Source organism: Oncorhynchus nerka, linkage group LG11 (genome assembly GCF_034236695.1).
Source record: "Oncorhynchus nerka isolate Pitt River linkage group LG11, Oner_Uvic_2.0, whole genome shotgun sequence".
NCBI classification, from domain to species: Eukaryota; Metazoa; Chordata; class Actinopteri; order Salmoniformes; family Salmonidae; genus Oncorhynchus; species Oncorhynchus nerka.
The window spans coordinates 15970637-15997019 of NC_088406.1; the positions used below are offsets into that span (position 1 = coordinate 15970637).

The 26383-nt window shown below is 46.1% G+C and overlaps 1 protein-coding gene across 1 annotated transcript in view; it reads left to right on the forward strand.

The window, feature by feature from the left end:
• LOC115125920 (rho guanine nucleotide exchange factor 17-like) overlaps positions 1–23019 on the forward strand; it is a 130980-nt gene extending 107961 nt beyond the window's left edge. The window contains 17 exon segments of the mRNA XM_065024241.1: positions 281–397; positions 8510–8602; positions 9279–9464; positions 9565–9615; positions 10271–10380; positions 11382–11467; positions 11876–11994; positions 12422–12629; positions 12739–12812; positions 12966–13153; positions 14773–15014; positions 15115–15382; positions 16812–16898; positions 17013–17229; positions 17817–17991; positions 18919–19194; positions 19301–23019. Of these exon segments, the coding sequence (XP_064880313.1) occupies positions 281–397; positions 8510–8602; positions 9279–9464; positions 9565–9615; positions 10271–10380; positions 11382–11467; positions 11876–11994; positions 12422–12629; positions 12739–12812; positions 12966–13153; positions 14773–15014; positions 15115–15382; positions 16812–16898; positions 17013–17229; positions 17817–17991; positions 18919–19194; positions 19301–19506 (2703 nt within the window). The 3' untranslated portion in view covers positions 19507–23019.
• Positions 23020–26383: the final 3364 nt, after the last annotated feature.

Genomic DNA, 26383 nt, shown 5'->3' on the forward strand with positions numbered 1-26383 from the left:
CTTAATTAGATTTAAAATGACGGATTTCATGATTTTATCTTACATACATTCAGACTATTTTGTCTATGTTGTTGCTACGGTGTCTCTAAAGGGAGAAAGAGTAATATTGCCACTTTTTTTTTTTTTTTTTTTTTTTTTCAAGCTAAAATATGCGAGGCACAGATGTTCACTTCACCTAGCCGAGTTCTGCTAGGAGCAAACCCAACCTAGTTCTTTACAGTATATTTTGCCTGTTAATATTCTCTCCTCTCCCCTCTCGGTCTTTCTCTCTTCTACACAGTTCTCCAAAGAGATTCTTGCTAATATTTATTCAGCATACATCGATAACTTTCTGAACGCCAAAGACGCAGTGAGGATCGCAAAGGAGGCCAAGCCGGCATTCCTCAAGTTCCTGGAGGTGAGTGTGTATGTCTACTGTCTATATGAGTGTGTGTGTCCACTGTCTATATGCCACTTGTAGGTGAGTGTGATGCACAGACTTGTCTTTAGCTACTGTGTGTCTCTGTGAGTGTGTGTTTGTGTCTCTGTGTGTTTGTGTCTCTGTGTGTTTGTGTCTCTGTGTGTGTGTGTGTGTGTGTGTGTCTCTGTGTGTGTGTGTGTGTGTGTCTCTGTGTGTGTTTGTGTCTCTGTGTGTGTGTGTGTGTCTCTGTTTGTGTCTCTGTGTGTGTGTGTGTGTCTCTGTTTGTGTCTCTGTGTGTGTGTGTGTGTGTCTCTGTTTGTGTCTCTGTGTGTGTGTGTGTTTGTGTGTCTCTGTTTGTGTCTCTGTGTGTGTGTGTGTTTGTGTCTGAGTTTGTTTTTCACTTTGTGAGTTTGTGTGTGTGTGTGTGTGTGTGTGTGTGCGCGCACATCCTGTCCCTCCTGCTCGTCCAATATCAGTTTTCTCAGGAGGTTTTCTTGAGAAAGAGTTGCTCGATTGCTGATTCTCTGATGCTGGTGCTAGTCCTGTTCTAGTCTATATATTCATACTAGTAGTAGTCATTAGTCCTATTCTAGTCTATATATTCATACTAGTAGTAGTCATTAGTCCTCTCTAGTCTATATATTCATACTAGTAGTAGTCATTTGTCTGTTCTAGTCTATATATTCATAGTAGTAGTAGTCATTAGTCTGTTCTAGTCTATATATTCATACTAGTAGTAGTCATTAGTCTATATATTCATACTAGTAGTAGTCATTAGTCCTGTTCTAGTCTATATATTCATACTAATAGTAGTCATTAGTCCTGTTCTAGTCTATATATTCATACTAGTAGTAGTCATTAGTCCTATTCTAGTCTATATATTCATACTAGTAGTAGTCATTAGTCCTCTCTAGTCTATATATTCATACTAGTAGTAGTCATTTGTCTGTTCTAGTCTATATATTCATAGTAGTAGTAGTCATTAGTCTGTTCTAGTCTATATATTCATACTAGTAGTAGTCATTAGTCTGTTCTAGTCTATATATTCATACTAGTAGTAGTCATTAGTCCTGTTGTTCTAGTCTATATATTCATACTAGTAGTATTCATTAGTCCTGTTCTAGTCTATATATTCATACTAGTAGTAGTCATTAGTCCTCTCTAGTCTATATATTCATACTAGTAGTAGTCATTAGTCCTGTTCTAGTCTATATATTCATACTAGTAGTAGTCATTAGTCCTGTTGTAGTCTATATATTCATACTAGTAGTAGTCATTAGTCCTGTGGTTCTAGTCTATATTTTCATACTAGTAGTAGTCATTAGTCCTGTTCTAGTCTATATATTCATACTAGTAGTAGTCATTAGTCCTGTTGTTCTAGTACTAGTAGTAGTCATTAGTCTATATATTCATACTAGTAGTCGTCATTAGTCCTGTTCTAGTCTATATATTCATACTAGTAGTAGTCATTAGTCCTGTTGTTCTAGTACTAGTAGTAGTCATTAGTCTATATATTCATACTAGTAGTAGTCATTAGTCCTGTTCTAGTCTATATATTCATACTAGTAGTAGTCATTAGTCATGTTGTAGTCTATATATTCATACTAGTAGCATTCATTAGTCTATATATTCATACTAGTAGTAGTCATTAGTCTATACATTCATACTAGTAGTAGTCATTAGTCTATATATTCATACTAATAGTAGTCATTAGTCTATATATTCATACTAATAGTAGTCATTAGTCTATACATTCATACTAGTAGTAGTCATTAGTCTATATATTCATACTAGTAGTAGTCATTAGTCTATATATTCATACTAATAGTAGTCATTAGTCTATATATTCATACTAATAGTAGTCATTAGTCCTGTTCTAGTCTATATATTCATACTAGTAGTAGTCATTAGTCTGTTCTAGTCTATATATTCATACTAGTAGTAGTCATTAGTCTGTTCTAGTCTATATATTCATACTAGTAGTAGTCATTAGTCTGTTCTAGTCTATATATTCATACTAGTAGTAGTCATTAGTCCTATTCTAGTCTATATATTCATACTAGTAGTAGTCATTAGTCCTGTTCTAGTCTATATATTCATACTAGTAGTAGTCATTAGTCCTGCTCTAGTCTATATATTCATACTAGTAGTAGTCATTAGTCCTGTTCTAGTCTATATATTCATACTAGTAGTAGTCATTAGTCCTATTCTAGTCTATATATTCATACTAGTAGTAGTCATTAGTCTATATATTCATACTAGTAGTAGTCATTAGTCCTCTCTAGTCTATATATTCATACTAGTAGTAGTCATTAGTCCTGTTCTAGTCTATATATTCATACTAGTAGTAGTCATTAGTCCTGCTCTAGTCTATATATTCATACTAGTAGTAGTCATTAGTCTATTCTAGTCTATATATTCATACTAGTAGTAGTCATTAGTCCTGTTCTAGTCTATATATTCATACTAGTAGTAGTCATTAGTCCTGTTCTAGTCTATATATTCATACTAGTAGTAGTCATTAGTCTATATATTCATACTAGTAGTAGTCATTAGTCCTGTTGTAGTCTATATATTCATACTAGTAGTAGTCATTAGTCTATATATTCATACTAGTAGTAGTCATTAGTCTATATATTCATACTAGTAGTAGTCATTAGTCCTGTTCTAGTCTATATATTCATACTAGTAGTAGTCATTAGTCTGTTTTAGTCTATATATTCATACTAGTAGTAGTCATTAGTCTATATATTCATACTAGTAGTAGTCATTAGTCCTGTTCTAGTCTATATATTCATACTAGTAGTAGTCATTAGTCCTGCTCTAGTCTATATATTCATACTAGTAGTAGTCATTAGTCCTGTTCTAGTTTATATATTCATACTAGTAGTAGTCATTAGTCCTGTTGTTCTAGTCTATATATTCATACTAGTAGTAGTCATTAGTCTGTTGTAGTCTATATATTCATACTAGTAGTAGTCATTAGTCCTCTAGTCTATATTCTGGGTGATGTGAAACAACGTCTTCATTTCACTGTCCTCTTCTCTGGCGAGCTCCAATTGGCTGTCACTGATCACCGTACTCAAAACTTGTCGTTGTACGTTCACACGACAAGAGCATTGCACATTTTGTGCCGATAAAATCAAACGCCCAAAGACCGGATCGGCCGCACACCCTCGAGTAGGCAATGACATCGGGATTTTGTCTGCTATCTCAAAAACTTGTTTGCGGTAGCTTAATTGGGGCCAAATGGTGTAGTGTACACTCAGCTTGAGGTAGAGCATTCTGACCCAGCTCTTTGTGTGACAGGCAGGTTCTACTGAAGTGAACCATTTACATTGGAGTCATTTAGCAGACACTCCTATCCAGAGAGACTTACAGTAGTGAGTCATTTAGTAGACACTCTTATCCAGACAGACTTACAGTAGTGAGTCATTTAGTAGACACTCTTATCCAGACAGACTTACAGTAGTGAGTCATTTAGCAGACTCTCTTATCCAGAGAGACTTACAGTAGTGAGTCATTTAGTAGACTCTCTTATCCAGACAGACTTACAGTAGTGAGTCATTTAGCAGACTCTCTTATCCAGAGAGACTAACAGTAGGGAGTCATTTAACAGACTCTCTTATCCAGAGAGACTTATAGTAGTGAGTCATTTAGAAGACTCTCTTATCCAGAGAGACTTACAGTAGTGAGTCATTTAGCAGACTCTCTTATCCAGAGAGACGTACAGTAGTGAGTCCTTTAGCAGACTCTCTTATCCAGAGAGACGTACAGTAGTGAGTCATTTAGCAGGGGGGGGGGGGGCAATTGCTGGTTCAGGTGTATTTGTATTAATACATTTTTTCAGGGGGGTGAAGAGGATTATTTAAGATACTGTTTGAAGAGATTGGGTTTGATGTTTTCGGACGATGGACAGGGACTCTGCTGTCCTAGCTTCAGGGGGAAGCTGGTTCCACCATTGGGATGCCAGGACAGAGAAGAGCTTGGACTGGGCTGAGCAGGAGCTCCCCTCCCGTAGGGGTGGGAGGGCCAAGACACCAGAGCTGCCAGAACAAAGTACTCTGGTTGGGATGTCTGGTTGTGAGCATAGCCTGAAGTTAGGGAGGGACAGTTCCTCACTAGTCATCACAGCTGACTCGTTACAGACAACGGAGGCATGGATCTCAAAACGTGTGTATGTGTGTGTGTGTATAATTTGTATGTGTGTGTGTGTATAATTTGTATGTGTGTGTGTGTATAATTTGTATGTGTGTGTGTGTATAATTTGTATGTGTGTGTGTGTGTATAATTTGTATGTGTGTGTGTGTATAATTTGTATGTGTGTGTGTGTATAATTTGTATGTGTGTGTGTGTATAATTTGTATGTGTGTGTGTGTAGTTTGTATAGTGTGCGTATATTTTTTAAATTCGTTATTTAACTAGGCAAGTCAGTTAAGAACAAATTCTTATTTACAATAATGGCCAAACCCGGACAGCGCTGGGCCAATTGTACCCTATGGGACTCCCAATCACGGCCGGTTGTGATACAGCCTGGAATCACACCAGGGTCTTTAGGGACGCCTCAAGCACTGAGATGCTGTGCCTTAGACCGCTGCGCCACTCGGGAGCCCCCCCTGTATAGTTTGTGTGTCTGTGTGTGTGTATAGTGTGCGAATGTATAGTGTGTGTGTAGTGTGTGTGTATAGTGTGTGTGTCTGTTTCTCCAGTCACCTATCAGCTGTTGTTTTTCTCCCCTCTATAGTTGACCTTTGACCAGACTAGATGATGACTGTTAAAAGTCACAGGTCTTCTTCAGTGACTCGGTCAAAATCAAATGTATTCATCAAGCCCCTCGTACATCAGCTGATATCTCAAAGTGCTGTACAGAAACCCAGCCTAAAACCCCAAACAGCAAGCAATGCCGGTGTTGAAGCACGGTGGCTAGGAAAAACTCCCTAGAAAGGCCAAAACCTAGGAAGAAACCTAGAGAGGAACCAAGCTATGAGGGGTGGCCAGTCCTCTTCTGGCTGTGCCGGGTGGAATTTATAACAGAACATGGCCAAGATGTTCAAATGTTCTTAAATGACCAGCAGGGTCAAATAATAATAATCACAATGGTTGTCGATGGTGCAACAGGTCAACACCTCAGGAGTAAATGTCAGTTGGCTTTTCATAGACAATCATTCAGAGTATCTCTACCGCTCCTGCTGTCTCTAGAGAGTTGAAAACAGCAGGTCTGGGACAGGTAGCACGTCCGGTGAACAGGTCAGGTTTCCATGGCCACAGGTAGAACAGTTGAAACTGGAGCAGCAGCACGGCCAGGTGAACTGGGGACAACAAGGAGTCATCAGGCCATGTAGTCCTGAGGCATGGTCCTAGGGCTCAGGTACTCCGAGAGAGAGAGAGAGAGAAAGAGAAAGAAAGAGAGAGAGAGAAAGAGAGAATTAGAGAGAGCATACTTAAATTCACACAGGACACCAGATAAGACGGGAGAAGTACTCCAGATGTAACAGGAGGGTGAGTGATCAGAATGTGGAACCATACCGCCATCTAGTGTCTGGAGAAACCAGACAGATTATTCACACCTAATGGCTCATATGTCAGTCTGACTAGAACTGCCCCGTTCTCCCTTTCTCTCTCCCTTTCTCTCTCCCTTTCTCTCTCCCTTTCTCTCTCCCTTTCTCTCTTCTCTCTCTCTTCTCTCTCCTTTCTCTCTCTTCTCTCTCCCTTTCTCTCTCTTCTCTCTCCCTTTCTCTCTCTTCTCTCTCTCTTCTTTCTCTCTCTTCTCTCTCCCTTTCTCTCCCTTCTCTCTCTCTTCTCTCTCCCTTTCTCTCCCTTCTCTCTCCCTTTCTCTCTTTTCTCTCCCTTTCTCTCCCTTTCTCTCTTCTCTCTCCCTTTCTCTCTCCCTTTCTCTCTTCTCTCTCTCTTTCTTTCTCTCTCTTCTCTCTCCCTTTCTCTCTCTTCTCTCTCCCTTTCTCTCTCCCTTTCTCTCTTCTCTCTCCCTTTCTCTCCTTTCTCTCTTCCTCTCTCCTCTCTCCCTTTCTCTCTTCTCTCTCTCTTTCTTTCTCTCTCTTCTCTCTCCCTTTCTCTCTCTTCTCGCTCCCTTTCTCTCTCCCTTTCTCTCTTCTCTCTCCCTTTCTCTCTTTCTCTCCTCTCTCCCTTTCTCTCTCCCTTTCTCTCTTCTCTCTCCCTTTCTCTCTTCTCTCTCCCTTTCTCTCCCTTTCTCTCTTCTCTCTCCCTTTCTCTCTCCCTTTCTCTCTTCTCTCTCTCTTTCTTTCTCTCTCTTCTCTCTCCCTTTCTCTCTCTTCTCGCTCCCTTTCTCTCTCCCTTTCTCTCTTCTCTCTCCCTTTCTCTCTTTCTCTCCTCTCTCCTTTCTCTCTCCCTTTCTCTCCCTTTCTCTCTCCCTTTCTCTCTCTTCTCTCTCCCTTTCTCTCTCTTCTCGCTCCCTTTCTCTCTCCCTTTCTCTCTCTTCTCTCTCCCTTTCTCTCTCTTCTCTCTCCCTTTCTCTCTTCTCTCTCCCTTTCTCTCTCTTCTCTCTCCCTTCTCTCTCCCTTTCTCTCCCTTTCTCTCTTCTCTCTCCCTTTCTCTCCCTTTCTCTCTCTTCTCTCTCCCTTTCTCTCTTCTCTCTCCCTTTCTCTCTCCCTTTCTCTCCCTTCTCTCTCCCTTCTCTCTTCTCTCTCCCTTTCTCTCTTCTCTCTCCCTTTCTCTCTTCTCTCTCCCTTTCTCTCTTCTCTCTCCCTTTCTCTCTCCCTTTCTCTCTTCTCTCTCCCTTTCTCTCTCTTCTCGCTCCCTTTCTCGCTCCCTTTCTCTCTTCTCTCTCCCTTTCTCTCTCTTCTCTCTCCCTTTCTCTCTCTTCTCTCTCCCTTTCTCTCTCTTCTCTCTCCCTTTCTCTCTCTTCTCTCTCCCTTTCTCTCCCTTTCTCTCTCCCTTTCTCTCCCTTTCTCTCTCTTCTCTCTCCCTTTCTCTCTCTTCTCGCTCCCTTTCTCTCTCTCTTCTCTCTCCCTTTCTCTCCCTTTCTCTCTCTTCTCTCTCCCTTTCTCTCTCTTCTCGCTCCCTTTCTCTCTCTCTTCTCTCTCCCTTTCTCTCCCTTTCTCTCTCTTCTCTCTCCCTTTCTCTCTTCTCTCTCCCTTTCTCTCTCTTCTCTCTCCCTTTCTCTCTTCTCTCTCCCTTTCTCTCTCTTCTCTCTCCCTTTCTCTCTTCTCTCTCCCTTTCTCTCTCCCTTTCTCTCTCCCTTTCTCTTCCTTTCTCTCTCTTCTCTCTCCCTTTCTCTCTCTTCTCGCTCCCTTTCTCTCTCTTCTCTCTCCCTTTCTCTCTCTTCTCTCTCCCTTTCTCTCTCCCTTTCTCTCTCTTCTCGCTCCCTTTCTCTCTCTCTTCTCTCTCCCTTTCTCTCCCTTTCTCTCTCTTCTCTCTCCCTTTCTCTCTTCTCTCTCCCTTTCTCTCTCTTCTCTCCCTTTCTCTCTTCTCTCTCCCTTTCTCTCTCTTCTCTCTCCCTTTCTCTCTCCCTTTCTCTTCCTTTCTCTCTCTTCTCTCTCCCTTTCTCTCTCTTCTCTCTCCCTTTCTCTCTCTTCTCGCTCCCTTTCTCTCTCTTCTCGCTCCCTTTCTCTCTCTCTTCTCTCTCCCTTTCTCTCTCTTCTCTCTCCCTTTCTCTCTTCTCTCTCCCTTTCTCTCTCTTCTCTCCCTTTCTCTCTTCTCTCTCCCTTTCTCTCTCTTCTCTCTCCCTTTCTCTCTCTTCTCTCTCCCTTTCTCTCTCTTCTCTCTCCCTTTCTCTCTCTTCTCTCTCTCTTCTCGCTCCCTTTCTCGCTCCCTTTCTCTCTTCTCTCTCTCTTCTCTCTCCCTTTCTCTCCCTTTCTCTCTCTTCTCTCTCTCTTCTCTCTCCCTTTCTCTCCCTTTCTCTCTCTTCTCTCTCCCTTTCTCTATTTTCTCTCTCCCTTTCTCTATTTTCTCTCTTTCTTTCTCTATCTTCTCTTTCTCTATCTTTTCTCTCTCCCTTTCTCTATCTTTTCTCTCTCTCTTCTCTCTCTCTCTTCTCTCTCCCTTTCTCTCCTCTCTTTCTCTTCTGTCTCTCTTCTCTTTTCCCTACTGCCGCTCCTTCTATCTCCCACCTTCCTCTCTCTCTCCCCCCCACAGACCAGTATGCGTGAGAACAAGGAGAAGCAGGCCCTGGGTGATCTGATGATCAAGCCTGTCCAGAGGATCCCCCGTTATGAGCTGTTGGTCAAGGTGAGTCTCCTCCACTCTGCCTAACTGGTCAAGGTGAGTCTCCTCCGCTCTGTCTAACTGGTCAAGGTGAGTCTCCTCCACTCTGCCTAACTGGTCAAGGTGAGTCTCCTCCCCTCTGTCTAACTGGTCAAGGTGAGTCTCCTCCACTCTGCCTAACTGGTCAAGGTGAGTCTCCTCCCCTCTGCCTAACTGGTCAAGGTGAGTCTCCTCCCCTCTGCCTAACTGGTCAAGATGAGTCTCCTCCCCTCTGCCTAACTGGTCAAGGTGAGTCTCCTCCCCTCTGCCTAACTGGTCAAGGTGAGTCTCCTCCCCTCTGCCTAACTGGTCAAGGTGATTCTCCTCCACTCTGCCTAACTGGTCAAGGTGAGTCTCCTCCCCTCTGTCTAACTGGTCAAGGTGAGTCTCCTCCCCTCTGCCTAACTGGGTTAAAGTCTGAGATGAGACCCAGGCTGCTCCTGGCCTAGCTGTTTCCTCAATGTCAACCAGTTTAGTGTTTAAGGTCTGCGTATGAAAGATGAAGGTGTAAAGATGAAGGTGTAAAGATTAAGGTGTACAGATGAAGATGAAGGTGTGAAGATGAAGATGTAAAGATGAAGGTGTAAACGTGTATTTGGATTCATATTCTCCTGCAGATGAAGCTCCTTGGTAGTCAAATGTGTGTGTCCCTGTTCTCTAGGATCTGTTGAAGCACACTCCTGAGGAACATCCAGACCACCCGTTGCTATTGGACGCCCAGAGAGACATCAAGCGATTGGCTGAGAAGATCAATAAGGGGCGTCGCTCTGCGGAGGAGGTGGAGAGAGAGACACGCGTCATGCAGGAGATAGAAGCCCACATCGAGGGAGTGGAACACGTCAGAGATGTAGGACACTTACATATAATATATATATATACTGCTTTCTTTTACTATCTCAAAGTTGATAGTACTGTAATAATGATTGTAATCTCTCTCTCTCGGTCAGATTCTTAACCCAATGAGGAAGTTCCTGAGACAGGAGATGGTGATGGAGGCGGTGAGACTGAGACACTCAGACTGATTGATTGACAGTGTGACATTATGACGGTCTTCCAGACTGACAGCAGAGACCGTAGATACTCTGCTGAGTGACATCCCTCTGATACGGCCCTCTGTCAGATATCAATCTAGATTACAGATAAGAAGGATTGGATGTCTCTCTCTCTTTCTCTCTCTCTCTCGCTCTGTCCATCTGTCTCTCTCTCTCTTTCTCTCTCTCTCTCTCGCTCTGTCCATCTGTCTCTGTCTCTCTCCTCTGTCTCTCTCCTCGCTCCTCTCTCTCTCCACTCACCTCTCTTTCTCCTCTCTCTCTCTGCCTCTCTCCTCTCTCTCTCGCTCTGTCCATCTGTCTCTCTCTCTCTCCTGTCTCTCTCCTTGCTCCTCTCTCTCCACTCACCTCTCTCTCTCTTTCTCCTCTCTCTCTCTGCCTCTCCTCTCTCCTCGCTCCTCTCTCTCTCCACTCACCTCTCTCTCTTTTTCCTCGCTCTCTGCCTCTCTCCTCTCTCTCTGCTTCTCTCCTCTCTCTCTGCCTCTCTCCTCTCTCTCTGCCTCTCTCCTCTCTCTCCTCTCTCTTTCCTCTCCTCTATCTCTCTCTCCTCTCTCTCTCTCTCCTCACTCAACTCTCTCTCCTCTCTCTATTTCTCACTCTGCAGAAGACCGTGGGGGGTAAGAAGGACCGTTCTCTCTTCCTCTTCAGTGATCTGCTCATCTGCACCACCCTAAAGAGGAAGTCTGGATCCCTGAGACGCAGCTCCATGAGCCTGTGAGCCACACACACACACACACACACACACACACACACACAAACACAAACACAAACCTGCAATGTAGCTGCTTGAGCTTCTGAGTCTCACACACACACACACACACACACACACACACACACACACACACACACAAACCTGCAATGTAGCTGCTTGAGCTTCTGAGTCTCACACACACACACACACACACACAAACCTGCAATGTAGCTGCTTGAGCTTCTGAGTCACAATATAGAATGACAACAGACAGATCAGTCCATCTTGTATTTTTCCACTCACTAACAATCCTCCTGGGAATCCCTATTTGATGAGTGGAGACTGTATGGGTTAATATTAGGTCCCTACCCTAAACCCTACGTTTCCCACATTGAGGTATAAAATAACTAGAGACCTTTTGTTTTCAACGTAATCTACTCACATTCGTATACGCCGATATGTGGAGCGTCTAGATCCGGGTAAGATTCTGTTTCCACAGCCCAACTTCACATAGACTAGACTGAATGTGCACAGGAGCTGCTCATCACGTCAACCAGAAACATGACAGACATTGGAGGAATATAAAGTGTTAATATCTTTGTGATTTAAAAAAAATCTGCCTCAGCATCAGTTATTTGAATAATTGAATGGATGTTTTGTGCACAAAAAATGATGACTAAAGGGATTTTCAAATCGGGACTTCTCTATGGGGCCGTCTATGGAAACTGACTTCCTGGGCCAGACTTCAGTTAAACTGCAGTACTGAAGCAAGACTGTAGTAGTCGAAACCGGAACCCTGGCCCCTTGGTTCACCCATAGTAATACTGCCCATACTAATACGTCTTTTTGGCTACTAGAGGCCTCTATCCTTCTCTATGGGTTCACCCCATACATTGCCGTGTTAAATAAAAGGAGACTGTCTTGCTGCCCCCTGGTGTTGCCTGAAACACATTACGCTTTCTGCATCGTACACAGAAATATCTCTGTTTTTCTCCCTGTCCTCACGTCTTTCCATCTCTTCCAGGTACTCTGCTGCCAGTGTGATCGACACATCCAGTAAATATAAGTTCCTGTGGAAACTTCCCCTAGAGGACGTGGAGATTGTGAAAAGTACGTCTCCTGAGGGCTCATGGGATGTGTAGTTTATATGTATCTGAAATTATACTGTAGTTCTTCCTGTATTCCAGTGTTCATGGGATGTGTAGTTTATAGTCTGAAATTACCTTCATGTATCTATATTTTTTAGTTTATTTTGTAAATATTTTCTTAACTGCATTGTTGGTTAAAGGCTTGTAAGTAAGCATTTCACGGTAAGGTGTATTTGGCGCATGTGACAGATACAATTACATTTTTATTTTGATATGTATCTGAGATTCTACTGTAGTTCTTCCTGCATCCCAGTGCTCATGGGATGTGTAGTTTATATGTGTCTGAGATTATACTGTAGTTATACTGTAGTTCTTCCTGTATCACAGTGCTCATGGGTCAGATGTCATCATCTCTTTTCCTGTATGTAAGGCCCCTCCCAGGCAACCAACAAAGAGACCATCCAGAAGATGATTGGTCGTCTGGACGAGGACCTGAGTACACTGGGACACATCAGCAAACTATCAGAGACTCTCAGCTTCCCTCACCAGGTAACACACACACCTCACATCTAGCAAATCTCATACACATTTACATTTAGTTCCTCTCTCTCGCTCTCTCTGAGAAATCTACTTTAACAAACCTAATTTCTCTCCACCTCCCTCCCCTCTCTCCCTCCCCCTCCCTGTCCTGTCCTCCCCCCTCCCCCTTCTCCTTCCCTCTCCCTCTCTCCCACCCTTCCCTCCCTCCTCCCTCCCTCCCTCCCTCCCTCCCTCCCTCCCTCCCTCCCCTCCCCTCCTCCCTGCCCTGTCCCCCTCCCACCCTTCCCTCCTCCCTCCCACCCTGCTCTCCCCTCCCTACCAACCCTCCCTCTTCCCCCTCTCCCTCCCTCTCTCTCCCTCCCTCCCCCTCCCCTCTACCCCCCCCTTCCCTCCCTCTCTCTCCCCCCTCCCCTCTACCCCCCCTCTCTCTCCTCAGTCTCTGGATGATGTGATAAAGGACCTGATGGTGTCAGTCCACAGGGAGCTTGCAGAGAAACAGTCTCTAGCCTTCAGTATGAGCTTCCTGCCCACCAAGCTGGAGCTGACCACCGCCTCGGCAGAAACCAGCTTCGTCTTCGAGTTCAGCTCCCCAGACACACGCAGCAACTTCCAACAGGCCTTCGAAGATGCCAAGAAGCAACTGGGTACGAGGAAACACGTTTGTTATTTAACATTGTATAGTTCACTTGTCTTTCTCTTGAGATCAAACTCTAAGTTAATAACTTTCTCACTTCCTTTGTCCTGTGTGTGTAGCAATGAATAAGGACCAGTGGGACCCAGAGTTCCTGAAGGCTATCCCCATTATGAAGACCCGTAGTGGGATGCAGGTGAGAGGGACCAGCCTGCCCTGGTGATGTGACATGGTTACCTGGCCATTCTGACTGTCTACGGTAAAGCTTAGGGTTTTGTGATGGAGAACACGCCTACTTAAGTATTCATGGTCCTTTCCCTTCCATCCTGCCCTGTGCCTCCCTCTCCAGTTCTCCTGTGCCTCCCCCAGCCACAGTTGTCCAGAGAGCAGCAGTGAGGTGTGGGTATGTAACAGTGATGGTTACGTGGGCCAGGTGTGTCTGCTCAACATCAGAGACCAGCCCACTGTAGAGGCCTGTATCGCTGTCTGCTCTGCTAGGATCATCTGTATCGCCGCGGTCCCTGGACTCAAGGGGAGGTTGGTACACAGAGCATATTGTACAAACACACACATATCAGTCCCTGGACTCAAGGGGAGGTTGGTACACAGAGCATATTGTACAAACACACACATATCAGTCCCTGGACTCAAGGGGAGGTTGGTACACAGAGCATATTGCACAAACACACACATATCAGTCCCTGGACTCAAGGGGAGGTTGGTACACAGAGCATATTGTACAAACACAAACGTATTAGTCCCTGGACTCAAGGGGAGGTTGGTACACAGAGCATATTGTACAAACACACACGTATCAGTCCCTGGACTCAAGGGGAGGTTGGTACACAGAGCATATTGTACAAACACACACGTATTAGTCCCTGGACTCAAGGGGAGGTTGGTACACAGAGCATATTGTACAAACACACACGTATCAGTCCCTGGACTCAAGGGGAGGTTGGTACACAGAGCATATTGTACAAACACACACATATCAGTCCCTGGACTCAAGGGGAGGTTGGTACACAGAGCATAGTGCACATACACACACATATCAGTCCCTAGACTCAAGGGGAGGTTGGTACACAGAGCATATTGCACAAACACACACATATCAGTCCCTGGACTCAAGGGGAGGTTGGTACACAGAGCATATTGTACAAACACACACGTATTAGTCCCTGGACTCAAGGGGAGGTTGGTACACAGAGCATATTGTACAAACACACACATATCAGTCCCTGGACTCAAGGGGAGGTTGGTACACAGAGCATATTGTACAAACACACACATATCAGTCCCTGGACTCAAGGGGAGGTTGGTACACAGAGCATAGTGCACAAACACACACATATCAGTCCCTAGACTCAAGGGGAGGTTGGTACACAGAGCATAGTGCACAAACACACACATATCAGTGTTTACTGTTGATCATCAAATCAAATTTATTTATATAGCCCTTCGTACATCAGCTGATATCTCAAAGTGCTGTACAGAAACCCAGCCTAAAACCCCAAACAGCAAGCAATGCAGGTGTAGAAGCACGGTGGCTAGGAAAAACTCCCTAGAAAGGCCAAAACCTAGGAAGAAACCTAGAGAGGAACCAGGCTATGTGGGGTGGCCAGTCCTCTTCTGGCTGTGCCGGGTGGAGATTATAACAGAACATGGCCAAGATGTTCAAATGTTCATAAATGACCAGCATGGTCGAATAATAATAAGGCAGAACAGTTGAAACTGGAGCAGCAGCACAGCCAGGTGCACTGGGGACAGCAAGGAGTCATCATGTCAGGTAGTCCTGGGGCATGGTCCTAGGGCTCAGGTCCTCCGAGAGAGAGAAAGAAAGAGAGAAGGAGAGAATTAGAGAACGCACACTTAGATTCACACAGGACACCGAATAGGACAGGAGAAGTTCTCCAGATATAACAAACTGACCCTAGCCCCCCGACACATAAACTACTGCAGCATAAATACTGAAGGCTGAGACAGGAGGGGTGTTGAGGGTGTGCAACCATGGTGTTGAGGGTGTGCATAAGTTGTGTTCCATTTCCTTGTATTTGTCACTGATGATCTTGGAAGATTGTAATGTCCTGCAATGCTTGTAATGCTAACGTTACTGACTTCTAACCAATCAGCATCCTGCAACCCGTGTCTCCTAGGGAACGTGGAGTGGACCCCTTCCCTGCCCCTCCCCGTGTAGCTGTTGACTCCACCCCATCCCAGCAGCAGCTACACATCTCCATTTCTCATTCGTCGCTGCAGCTGACCGAGCCCCCTTCAGGGGCGGGTCCAGAGTTAGTTCCGTTTGACAGTGATGACACGGACGATGAAGATTCTCCTAGCCCCTCCTCCACTCTGCAGAGCCAAGCCAGTCACTCTACTGTGTCATCCAGCTATGGCAGTGAGTACAGACACACACACACACACACACCCAAGCCATCCATTCATCCAGCCCTGGTAACGACTATGTACACAAACACCCTGACTGTCCTTTGTCCTAGATGAGGAGGGGTCTGGTTCTAAGGACATGGCTACAGAGACCACCAGTAGTGAGGAGGAGCAGGACTACCCAGAGGCCAGTCAATATGGAGCTCCAGGCAGGCCAGGGGTGGGTGGAAGAGGTCGACCCCACAGCGAGAGCCCCATGGACGGGAGAGCGATGCGCCGCTCCTCCCGGGGATCCTTCACTAGAGCCAGTCTGGAGGATCTGCTCAGCATTGACCCGGAGGCTTACCAGAGCTCTGTGTGGCTGGGCACAGAGGACGGATGGTAAACTCACAACACAGACTAGAGGTCGACCGATTATGATTTTTCAACACCGATACCGATTATTGGAGGGCCAAAAAACCCGATACCGATTAATCGGCCGATTTTTGAATGTTTTATTTGTAATAATGACAATTACAACAGTACTGAATTAAAACTTATTTTAACTTAATATAATACATCAATAAAATCAATTTAGCCTCAAATAAATAATGAAACCTGTTCAATTTGGTTTAAATAATGCAAAAACAAAGTGTTGGAGAAGAAAGTAAAAGTGCAATATGTGCCATGTAAGAAAGCTAACGTTTAAGTTCCTTGCTTAGAACATGAGAACATATGAAAGCTGGTGGTTCCTTTTAACATGAGTCTTCAATATTCCCAGGTAAGAAGTTTTAGGTTGTAGTTATTATAGGACTATTTCTCTCTATACCATTTGTATTTCATTAACCTTTGACTATTGGATGTTCTTATAGGCACTTTAGTATTGCCAGTGTAACAGTATAGCTTCCGTCCCTCTCCTTGCTCCTCCCTGGGCTCAAACCAGCAACACAACGACAACAGCCACCATCGAAGCAGCGTTACCCATGCAGAGCAAGGGAAACAACCACAGGCTCAGAGCGAGTGACGTTTGAAACGCTATTAACGCGCGATAACTAGCCAGCCATTTCACATCGGTTACACCAGCCTCATCTCGGGAGTTGATAGGCTTGAAGTCATAAACAGCGCAATGCTTGACGCACAACGAAGAGCTGCTGGCAAAACGCACAAAAGTGCTGTTTGAATGAATGTTTACGAGCCTGCTTCTACCTACCACTGCTCAGTCAGATACTTAGATACTTGTATGCTCAGTCAGATTATATGCAATGCAGGACACGATATTACTAGATATTATCTAGCATCAACCAGTTGTAGTTAACTAGTGATTATGATTGATTGTTTTTATAAGATAAGTTTAATGCTAGCTAGCAACGTACTTTGGTTTACTGCATTCGCGTAACAGGCAGTCTCCTTGTGGAGTACAACAAGAGGCAGGTCTTTATTGCGTTGGACTAGCTAACTGTAGGGTTGCAAGATTTGATCCCCCGAGCTGACAAGGAGAAAATCTGTCGTTCTGCCCCTGAACAAGGCAGTTAACCCACCGTTCCTAGGCCATCATTGAAAATAAGAATGTGTTCTTAACTGACTTGCCAAGTTAAATAAAGATTAAATAAAGGTGTCAAATCGGTGTCCAAAAATACAGATTTCCGATTGTTATGAAAACTTGAAATCGGCCCCAATTAATCGGCCATTCCGATTAATCGGTCGACCTCTAACACAGACACACACACACATATACACACACAGACACACACACAGACACACACACACACAGACAGACACACACAGACACACGTTGAAATCCTAACTCGGTGTTTTGAACTCTCTCTGTCAGTATCCATGTGTACCAGTCATCAGACAACATCCGGAACCGTAAGAACAGCATGAAGATGCAGCATTCTGCCCCCATCCTGTGTATTCTGTGAGTCTGGCTGCTTTCATGTTCAAACATCAGAGAAGTCTTCCTCTTTATCGTGACTTTATTTGGTGATTTACTACTTCAATGTCTGACAATCTCCTCCCTCTCTTCTCTCAGATACCTGGACAACAAGGTGTTTGTGTCCCTGGCCAACGGAGAAGTGATCGTCTACCAGAGGGAGGCGGGGAGTTTCTGGGACGCCCAGTCATCCCAGACGTTGAGTCTGGGCACGCCCAGTAGTCCTGTCACTAAGATGGTCCCGGTCGGTGGAAAGCTGTGGTGTGGTTCACAGAACCGCGTTCTCATCATCAACACAACCACACTGGTGCAAGAGGTATGATCACAGTCCAGTCACAATATGGATGGAACGATGGGTGGATGGACTGATTTTAAAAATATATATATATTTTAACTTTATTTGACTAGGCAAGTAAGTTAAGAACTTAAGAACAAATTCTTATTTTCAGTGACAGCCTACCGGGGAGCAGTGGGTTAACTGCCTTGTTCAGGGGCAGAACGACAGATTTTTACCTCGTCGGCTCGGGGATTTGATCTTGCAACCTTTCGGTTACTAGTCCAACGCTCTAACCACTAGACTACCTGCTGGTTACTAGTCCAACGCTCTAACCACTAGGCTACCTGCTGGTTACTAGTCCAACGCTCTAACCACTAGACTACCTGCTGGTTACTAGTCCAATGCTCTAACCACTAGGCTACTTGCTGGTTACTAGTCCAACTCTCTAACCACTAGACTACCTGCTGGTTACTAGTCCAACGCTCTAACCACTAGACTACCTGCTGGTTACTAGTCCAACTCTCTAACCACTAGACTACCTGCTGGTTACTAGTCCAACGCTCTAACCACTAGACTACCTGCTGCCCCTGATGGGTGGTTGTAACCTCTCTCTCTCTCCCCTGCAGCACTGGTTCCAGGTGGGCACAGACAGCAGTAGGTGTGTTACCTGCATGGTGAGCTACGGCCAGGGGGTGTGGCTGGCGCTCCAAGGTAGTGCCCAGATCAGACTTTACCACGCCCAGACCTGGGACAGCCTGACGGAGGTGGACGTGGCTCCCGCCGTGCACAAGATGCTTGCAGGTAACACAGAGCACACACCATACGTGTCCAAAACATCGTAGACCTTTACTGCCTTAACGACGGCAGTTAAAATACACACACACACACACACACACACACACAACACACACAAATGAATTCAGCACATTACATTACACATAACACATTACTCTTAACCAGTAGATGGCAGCACCAGAAAGCACTCTCTCTCGCCTTCCTCTCTCTCTCGCTTTTCTCTCTCTCTCTCGCTTTCCTCTCTCTCTCTCTCGCTTTCCTCTCTCTCTCTCTCGCTTTCCTCTCTCTCTCTCTCTCGCTTTCCTCTCTCGCTTTCCTCTCTCTCTCTCGCTTTCCTCTCTTTCTCTCGCTTTCCTCTCTCTCGCTTTCCTCTCTCTCTCTCTCGCCTTCCTCTCTCTCGCTTTCCTCTCTCTCTCGCTTTCCTCTCTCTCTCTCGCTTTCCTCTCTCTCTCTCGCTTTCCTCTCTCTCTCGCTTTCCTCTCTCTCTCTCGCTTTCCTCTCTCTCTCTCTCTCGCTTTCCTCTCGCTTTCTCGCTTTCCTCTCTCTCTCTCGCTTTCCTCTCTCTCTCTCGCTTTCCTCTCTCTCTCGCTTTCCTCTCTCTCTCTCGCTTTCCTCTCTCTCTCTCGCTTTCCTCTCTCTCTCTCGCTTTCCTCTCTCTCTCTCTCGCTTTCCTCTCTCTCTCTCTCGCTTTCCTCTCTCTCTCGCATTCCTCTCTCTCTCTCGCTTTCCTCTCTCTCTCGCATTCCTCTCTCTCTCTCGCTTTCCTCTCTCGCATTCCTCTCTCTCTCTCGCTTTCCTCTCTCGCATTCATCTCTCGCCTTTCTCTCTCTCTCCTCTCTCTCTCTCTCTCTCTCTCTCTCTCTCTCTCTCTCTCTCTCTCTCGCATTCCTCTCTCTCTCACCTTACCCTCCACCATTCTCATCCCCTCTCCAGGTTCAGATGCGATCATCCGGCAACACAAGGCAGCGTGTCTGAGGATCACAGCTCTCCTGGGCTGTAAGGACCTGCTGTGGATCGGGACCAGCGCAGGGGTGGTCCTGACCCTGTCTATCCCAGCCGTCAGCTCTGGGACTGTGTCAGGGACGCTGCGGTCACCTCTGACCCCCATGGGCTCTGCTCACGGACACACTGGCCATGTGAGGTTCCTCACCTCCATAGAACTACCTGAAGGATTCGATGTCAACTTCCCCCTGCCCGCCGATACCACAGGTAACCATGTCACTTCAAGCACCATTATTTCTTACAAACACATTTGTCATACAATGTTTAAATGGATACTTCCATATTTATGACCTTTGAACTCCTCTGTCTCCAGCCCAGAGTGGTGTTGACGGGGGTAATGGGGGTCTGCAGAGGCGGGACTCCTCTCACCGACGAGCCTCCGCCCTCCTTCCCGTCAAAACCAATCAGCTGGTGATCTCAGGTGGCGACGGCTACGAGGACTTCCGGCTGACCAATAGCAGCAGTGAGACAGTGGGGCGGGACGACAGCACCAACCACTTACTGCTGTGGAGGGTCTGAGCCAATCAGCCGGCCCCATTTATTAAAGCCCACCCCCTAAGCACCAGCAACATACAGTACTGCCTTGGAGAGTCCTCTGACCCCTTTAAACCCCACCCTCAGCTGAAACCGCACACAAACCCCGCCCTCCTCTTTAAACCCCTCCCCCTTTTTATTAGGTCCAGTTTTTTTTGTCCTTTTTGCTCAATCTTCTGATCTCTCTGTGCACGGGTGTTAGCCCAGACTGAAAAACTACAGGCTCACTTTAAACCAGCTTTCTGTTGTTTTCATTTGTTCCCATGCAACTGTGTGGTGTGTGCTTGGTGTTCCGGCGTGAGTCACCCTCCACTTGTATTGCTCAGTCTGTGGACTCCGTGTCATAATGAAACTCTACAGACTGATAGGGAACGAGATGGAACGAGAGGGAACGAGAGGGAACGAGACACAGAGAGAGAGGGAACGAGAGAGAGAGGGAACGAGAGAGAGAGGGAACGAGAGAGAGCGGGAGAGAGAGACACAGAGAGAGAGACACAGAGAGAGAGAGAGAGAGACTGGAGAAAAGAGATTAGATGAAGGATATGGAGGGAAAGAAAGAAAGAAAGAGAGAAGGAAATAGAGAGTGTGGATGAGGACAGACCGATCAGGTGAAGGAGAAGAAGAGAGAGAGATTGAGGCAGACATGGTGAAAGGCGAGTGATGGGAAGAGGATTGTGAACTCTGCAACAAGCCAAATGATGGACTAATGGAAGTACCAATGGAACAAGGAGTTTGAAGAAGGGCCTGAGGTGTGGGGTCAAACATCCATCTTTGGATTCCTCTTTTTGGCCCACACCATGCGAACACTCCATCCTAGGGAGGAGAGGAGAAAGGGATGGAAAAGGGAGTGAAGGAGACTAAAGAGTAATATTATCAAAGTAACCAATGTGCAATATATGGCAAGGGTACCTACTAAAACTATACACGAACACACACACACACACACACTTTCTTCACTCGTTTGACAAAACACAGCTCGTCTCTCCTCAGCCTATGACTCACTCATACATACACCTCTTTCTCACCCTTAATCACTTTTGTGTTTGTTTTTTATTGTTTTAAAGGTTTGTTCTATTTGAAAAGAAGTGAAACAGCATCGCACCACTACAGTGAAGTGTGTTTTAAAACATTTATTTTAGAGGTCGTAGTAGAGATGTGTTTGTACAGTATTTATGTTTCTGATTTTAGCTTTGTATTTTTTACAGCTTAATTTATAGATGTCTTTTTCTTTCTTTCTTTGCCTCTAAGAGATTGTGATTTACTAGAGCTCTGACACACACACACACACACACACACACACACACACACACAAACCAGTGTCCTCAAGTTCAGGCTCAAGTGGTGATAGTGTTTAATGTCTCCAACCCATGAGAACTACCCTACAAACTATCTGGGTCACCTTCAACCACTCCAACCGAATGCATTAGCATTAGGCTAATTCCCCCACTGTGAGCCAATGAAGAGGCTAACCGATTATCAGACGCGACAGGTAGCCTAGCGGTTAAGAGCCTTGGGCGAGTAACCGAAAGGTTGCTGGTTCGAATCCACGTGGCGACTAGGTGACAAAACATCTGACAATGGGCCCTTGAGCAAGGCACAACTCTTAATTGCTCCTGTAAGTCGCTCTGGATAAGAGCGTCTGCTAAATTACTAAAAATGTAAATATAATCGGATGGTCCTTGGATATTCAACTGCTGCTAGCTGTGTCTCTGTGTAGAGGTATGTTAGTGGAGCAGCCTGTCTCTGTGGAGCAGCCTGTCTCTGTGTAGAGGTATGTTAGTGGAGCAGCCTGTCTCTGTGTAGAGGTATGTTAGTGGAGCAGCCTGTCTCTGTGGAGCAGCCTGTCTCTGTGTAGAGGTATGTTAGTGGAGCAGCCTGTCTCTGTGTAGAGGTATGTTAGTGGAGCAGCCTGTCTCTGTGTAGAGGTATGTTAGTGGAGCAGCCTGTCTCTGTGTAGAGGTATGTTAGTGGAGCAGCCTGTCTCTGTGTAGAGGTATGTTAGTGGAGCAGCATGTCTCTGTGTAGAGGTATGTTAGTGGAGCAGCCTGTCTCTGTGGAGCAGCCTGTCTCTGTGTAGAGGTATGTTAGTGGAGCAGCCTGTCTCTGTGTAGAGGTATGTTAGTGGAGCAGCCTGTCTCTGTGTAGAGGTATGTTAGTGGAGCAGCCTGTCTCTGTGTAGAGGTATGTTAGTGGAGCAGCATGTCTCTGTGTAGAGGTATGTTAGTGGAGCAGCCTGTCTCTGTGGAGCAGCCTGTCTCTGTGTAGAGGTATGTTAGTGGAGCAGCCTGTCTCTGTGTAGAGGTATGTTAGTGGAGCAGCATGTCTCTGTGTAGAGGTATGTTAGTGGAGCAGCCTGTCTCTGTGTAGAGGTATGTTAGTGGAGCAGCCTGTCTCTGTGTAGAGGTATGTTAGTGGAGCAGCCTGTCTCTGTGTAGAGGTATGTTAGTGGAGCAGCCTGTCTCTGTGGAGCAGCCTGTCTCTGTGTAGAGGTATGTTAGTGGAGCAGCCTGTCTCTGTGTAGAGGTATGTTAGTGGAGCAGCCTGTCTCTGTGTAGAGGTATGTTAGTGGAGCAGCCTGTCTCTGTGTAGAGGTATGTTAGTGGAGCAGCCTGTCTCTGTGTAGAGGTATGTTAGTGGAGCAGCCTGTCTCTGTGTAGAGGTATGTTAGTGGAGCAGCCTGTCTCTGTGTAGAGGTATGTTAGTGGAGCAGCCTGTCTCTGTGTAGAGGTATGTTAGTGGAGCAGCCTGTCTCTGTGTAGAGGTATGTTAGTGGAGCAGCCTGTCTCTGTGGAGCAGCCTGTCTCTGTGTAGAGGTATGTTAGTGGAGCAGCCTGTCTCTGTGTACTTGTTAAGTGTTCTGTACTTTAGCCAAGTGTGGAATAATTGTTGTTTATTCTGTCCATGTTGTTGTGTTGTCACATTGGGTAGATGGTGTGTCACGTTATATTTCCATGGTCCCCTCCACCCACCTCTGTTCTCACAGTAACTGCGTACTACATTTATAGACACGACATTGTAGAATATGAAGCATGCTAGCGTTCATGTTAATCAAGTAACAGAATTGAGTAGGATATCACTGTGGCAAAGACATTCAGAATTGACCATTCACACTACTTCTAACCATGATAATAAGTTTATGCTGCCATCCTAGTAAATTTCAGTAGCCTTTCTGCCAGTGTGTGAAAGAAGTCTATTGTGTAATGTAAATATTGGTATATATTGCTGTTTTTTCTGTAAATAGTGCACCCACTGTCCTCAATTGTTGATATGAATCTAATGGCATATTTTTATATACTTGTGTGTGTTTTTTCTCCTCTGGCATGTGCTGTCAGTCACGTTTAAATTATAACTGCCACAAAATTACAACAAGAGAAAGAAAACAGCGTCTATGGTTATACTTCAGTTGTCATGGTTACTTCACCGTTTTCTTCCTGTAGCTGTTTCTGTTTCGTCACTTCGGGTTCTTCTTTGGAATTAAATCATGTCACTGGTGCCAGACTACCAGGTGTCTGTAGCAGTTCTTACCGCCGTTGGGAGTTGGGATGTATCATGTGATGTCTCCTTTCTGTCTGTCTGTCTGTCTCTCTCCGTCCGTCTGTCTCCGTCCGTCTGTCCGTCTGTCTCCGTCCGTCTGTCCGTCTGTCTCCGTCCGTCTGTCCGTCTGTCTCTGTCCGTCTGTCTCCGTCTGTCTGTCTGTCCGTCCGTCTGTCTGTCTGTCTGTCTCCGTCCGTCTGTCCGTCTGTCTCCGTCCGTCTGTCTGTGTCTGTCTGTCTCTCCGTCTGTCTCCGTCCGTCTGTCTGTCTCCGTCCGTCTGTCTGTCTGTCTGTCTCCGTCCATCTGTCTGTCTCCGTCCGTCTGTCTCCGTCCGTCTGTCTCCGTCCGTCTGTCCGTCTGTCTCCGTCCGTCTGTCTCTGTCTCTCTCTCTGTCCTGTCTGTCTCCGTCTGTCTCTGTCTCTCTCTCTGTCCTGTCTGTCTCCGTCCGTCTGTCTCTCTCTCTGTCCTGTCTGTCTCCGTCCGTCTGTCTCTCTCTCTGTCCTGTCTGTCTCCGTCCGTCTGTCTCTCTCTCTGTCCTGTCTGTCTGTGTCTGTCTGTCTGTCTGTCTCCGTCTGTTTGTCTCCGTCCGTCTGTCTCTGTCTCTCTCTCTGTCCTGTCTGTCTGTGTCTGTCTCTCCGTCCGCCTGTCTGTCTCTGTCTGTCTCCGTCCGTCTGTCTCTGTCTCTCTCTCTGTCCTGTCTGTCTCCGTCCGTCTGTCTCTGTCTCTCTCTCTGTCCTGTCTGTCTCTGTCTCTCTCTCTGTCCTGTCTGTCTCTGTCTCTCTCTCTGTCCTGTCTCTCTGTCTGTCTCCGTCCGTCTCTGTCTCTCTCTCTGTCCTGTCTGTCTCTGTCTGTCTCCGTCCGTCTGTCTCTAACTTCTAACTCAAGATCTCAAGCAAGAAGACATCAGTACAGCAGTTATTGTAGGAGAGGTGAGGACTTGCACTCTCATAATGAGGTAGCCCTGCCTGCGGCCTAAAACTCTGTCACCCTCTGACCCTCTGAGGGAATTCCTCGAAGGTTCAGATCCCACCCGTGACCCTAACACCACCACAGTGACTGTAAGTTCTCTGTACCAACACAATGTATAGTACTGGAAGATCCCTGGATGAACCATTATCACACACACACACACACACACACACAGCAAAGTGAAATGCTCTGATAAATGACCTGCATGTGTGTGTTAGTAGGAGGGGGCTGGGAATGAATGTCTACGCTCACACACTCTCAATGAATGAAGACACACGACCGATTGAGACGCGTTGCTCAATAGACCTCCTGTCTGCCAGAAGAATGAGATGTTGATAGTGTGTCAGACTCACACAGTCAGACAGACAGACCAGTGGAACAGTTTAGACAGACAGACCAGTGGAACAGTTTAGACAGACAGACCAGTGGAACAGTTCAGACAGACCAGTGGAACAGTTCAGACAGACAGATCAGTGGAACAGTTCAGACAGACAGACCAGTGGAACAGTTCAGACAGACAGACCAGTGGAACAGTTCAGACAGACAGACAGACCAGTGGAACAGTTCAGACAGACAGACAGACAGACCAGTGGAACAGTTCAGACAGACAGACCAGTGGAACAGTTCAGACAGACAGACCAGTGGAACAGTTCAGACAGACAGACCAGTGGAACAGTTCAGACAGACAGACCAGTGGAACAGTTCAGACAGACAGACCAGTGGAACAGTTCAGACATACAGACCAGTGGAACAGACCAGTGGAACAGTTCAGTGGAACAGTTCAGACAGACAGACCAGTGGAACAGTTCAGACAGACAGACCAGTGGAACAGTTCACAGACAGACCAGTGGAACAGTTCAGACAGACAGACAGACCAGTGGAACAGTTCAGACAGACCAGTGGAACAGTTCAGACAGACAGACCAGTGGAACAGTTCAGACAGACAGACCAGTGGAACAGTTCAGACAGACAGACCAGTGGAACAGTTCAGACAGACAGACCAGTGGAACAGTTCAGACAGACAGACCAGTGGAACAGTTCAGACAGACAGACCAGTGGAACAGTTCAGACAGACAGACCAGTGGAACAGTTCAGACAGACAGACCAGTGGAACAGTTCAGACAGACAGACCAGTGGAACAGTTCAGACAGACCAGTGGAACAGTTCAGACAGACAGACCAGTGGAACAGTTCAGACAGACAGACCAGTGGAACAGTTCAGACAGACAGACCAGTGGAACAGTTCAGACAGACAGACCAGTGGAACAGTTCAGACAGACAGACCAGTGGAACAGTTCCAGACAGTTCACAGACCCAGTGGAACAGTTCAGACAGACAGACCAGTGGAACAGTTCAGACAGACAGACCAGTGGAACAGTTCAGTGGAACAGTTCAGACAGACAGACCAGTGGAACAGTTCAGACAGACAGACCAGTGGAACAGTTCAGACCAGTGGAACAGTTTAGACAGACAGACCAGTGGAACAGTTCAGACAGACAGACCAGTGGAACAGTTCAGACAGACCAGTGGAACAGTTCAGACAGACAGACCAGTGGAACAGTTCAGACAGACAGACCAGTGGAACAGTTCAGACAGACAGACCAGTGGAACAGACAGACCAGTGGAACAGTTTCAGACCAGTGGAACAGTTCAGACAGACAGACCAGTGGAACAGTTCAGACAGACAGACCAGTGGAACAGTTCAGACAGACAGACCAGTGGAACAGTTCAGACAGACAGACCAGTGGAACAGTTCAGACAGACAGACCAGTGGAACAGTTCAGACAGACAGACCAGTGGAACAGTTCAGACAGACAGACCAGTGGAACAGTTCAGACAGACAGACCAGTGGAACAGTTCAGACAGACATACCAGTGGAACAGTTCAGACAGACAGACCAGTGGAACAGTTTAGACAGACAGACCAGTGGAACAGTTCAGACAGACCAGTGGAACAGTTAAGACAGACCAGTGGAACAGTTCAGACAGACAGACCAGTGGAACAGTTCAGACAGACAGACCAGTGGAACAGTTCAGACAGACAGACCAGTGGAACAGTTCAGACAGACCAGTGGAACAGTTCAGACAGACAGACCAGTGGAACAGTTCAGACAGACAGACCAGTGGAACAGTTCAGACAGACAGACCAGTGGAACAGTTCAGACAGACAGACCAGTGGAACAGTTCAGACAGACAGACAGACCAGTGGAACAGTTCAGACAGACAGACCAGTGGAACAGTTCAGTGGACAGACAGACCAGAACAGTGGAACAGTTCAGACAGACAGACCAGTGGAACAGTTCAGACAGACAGACCAGTGGAACAGTTCAGACAGACAGACCAGTGGAACAGTTCAGACAG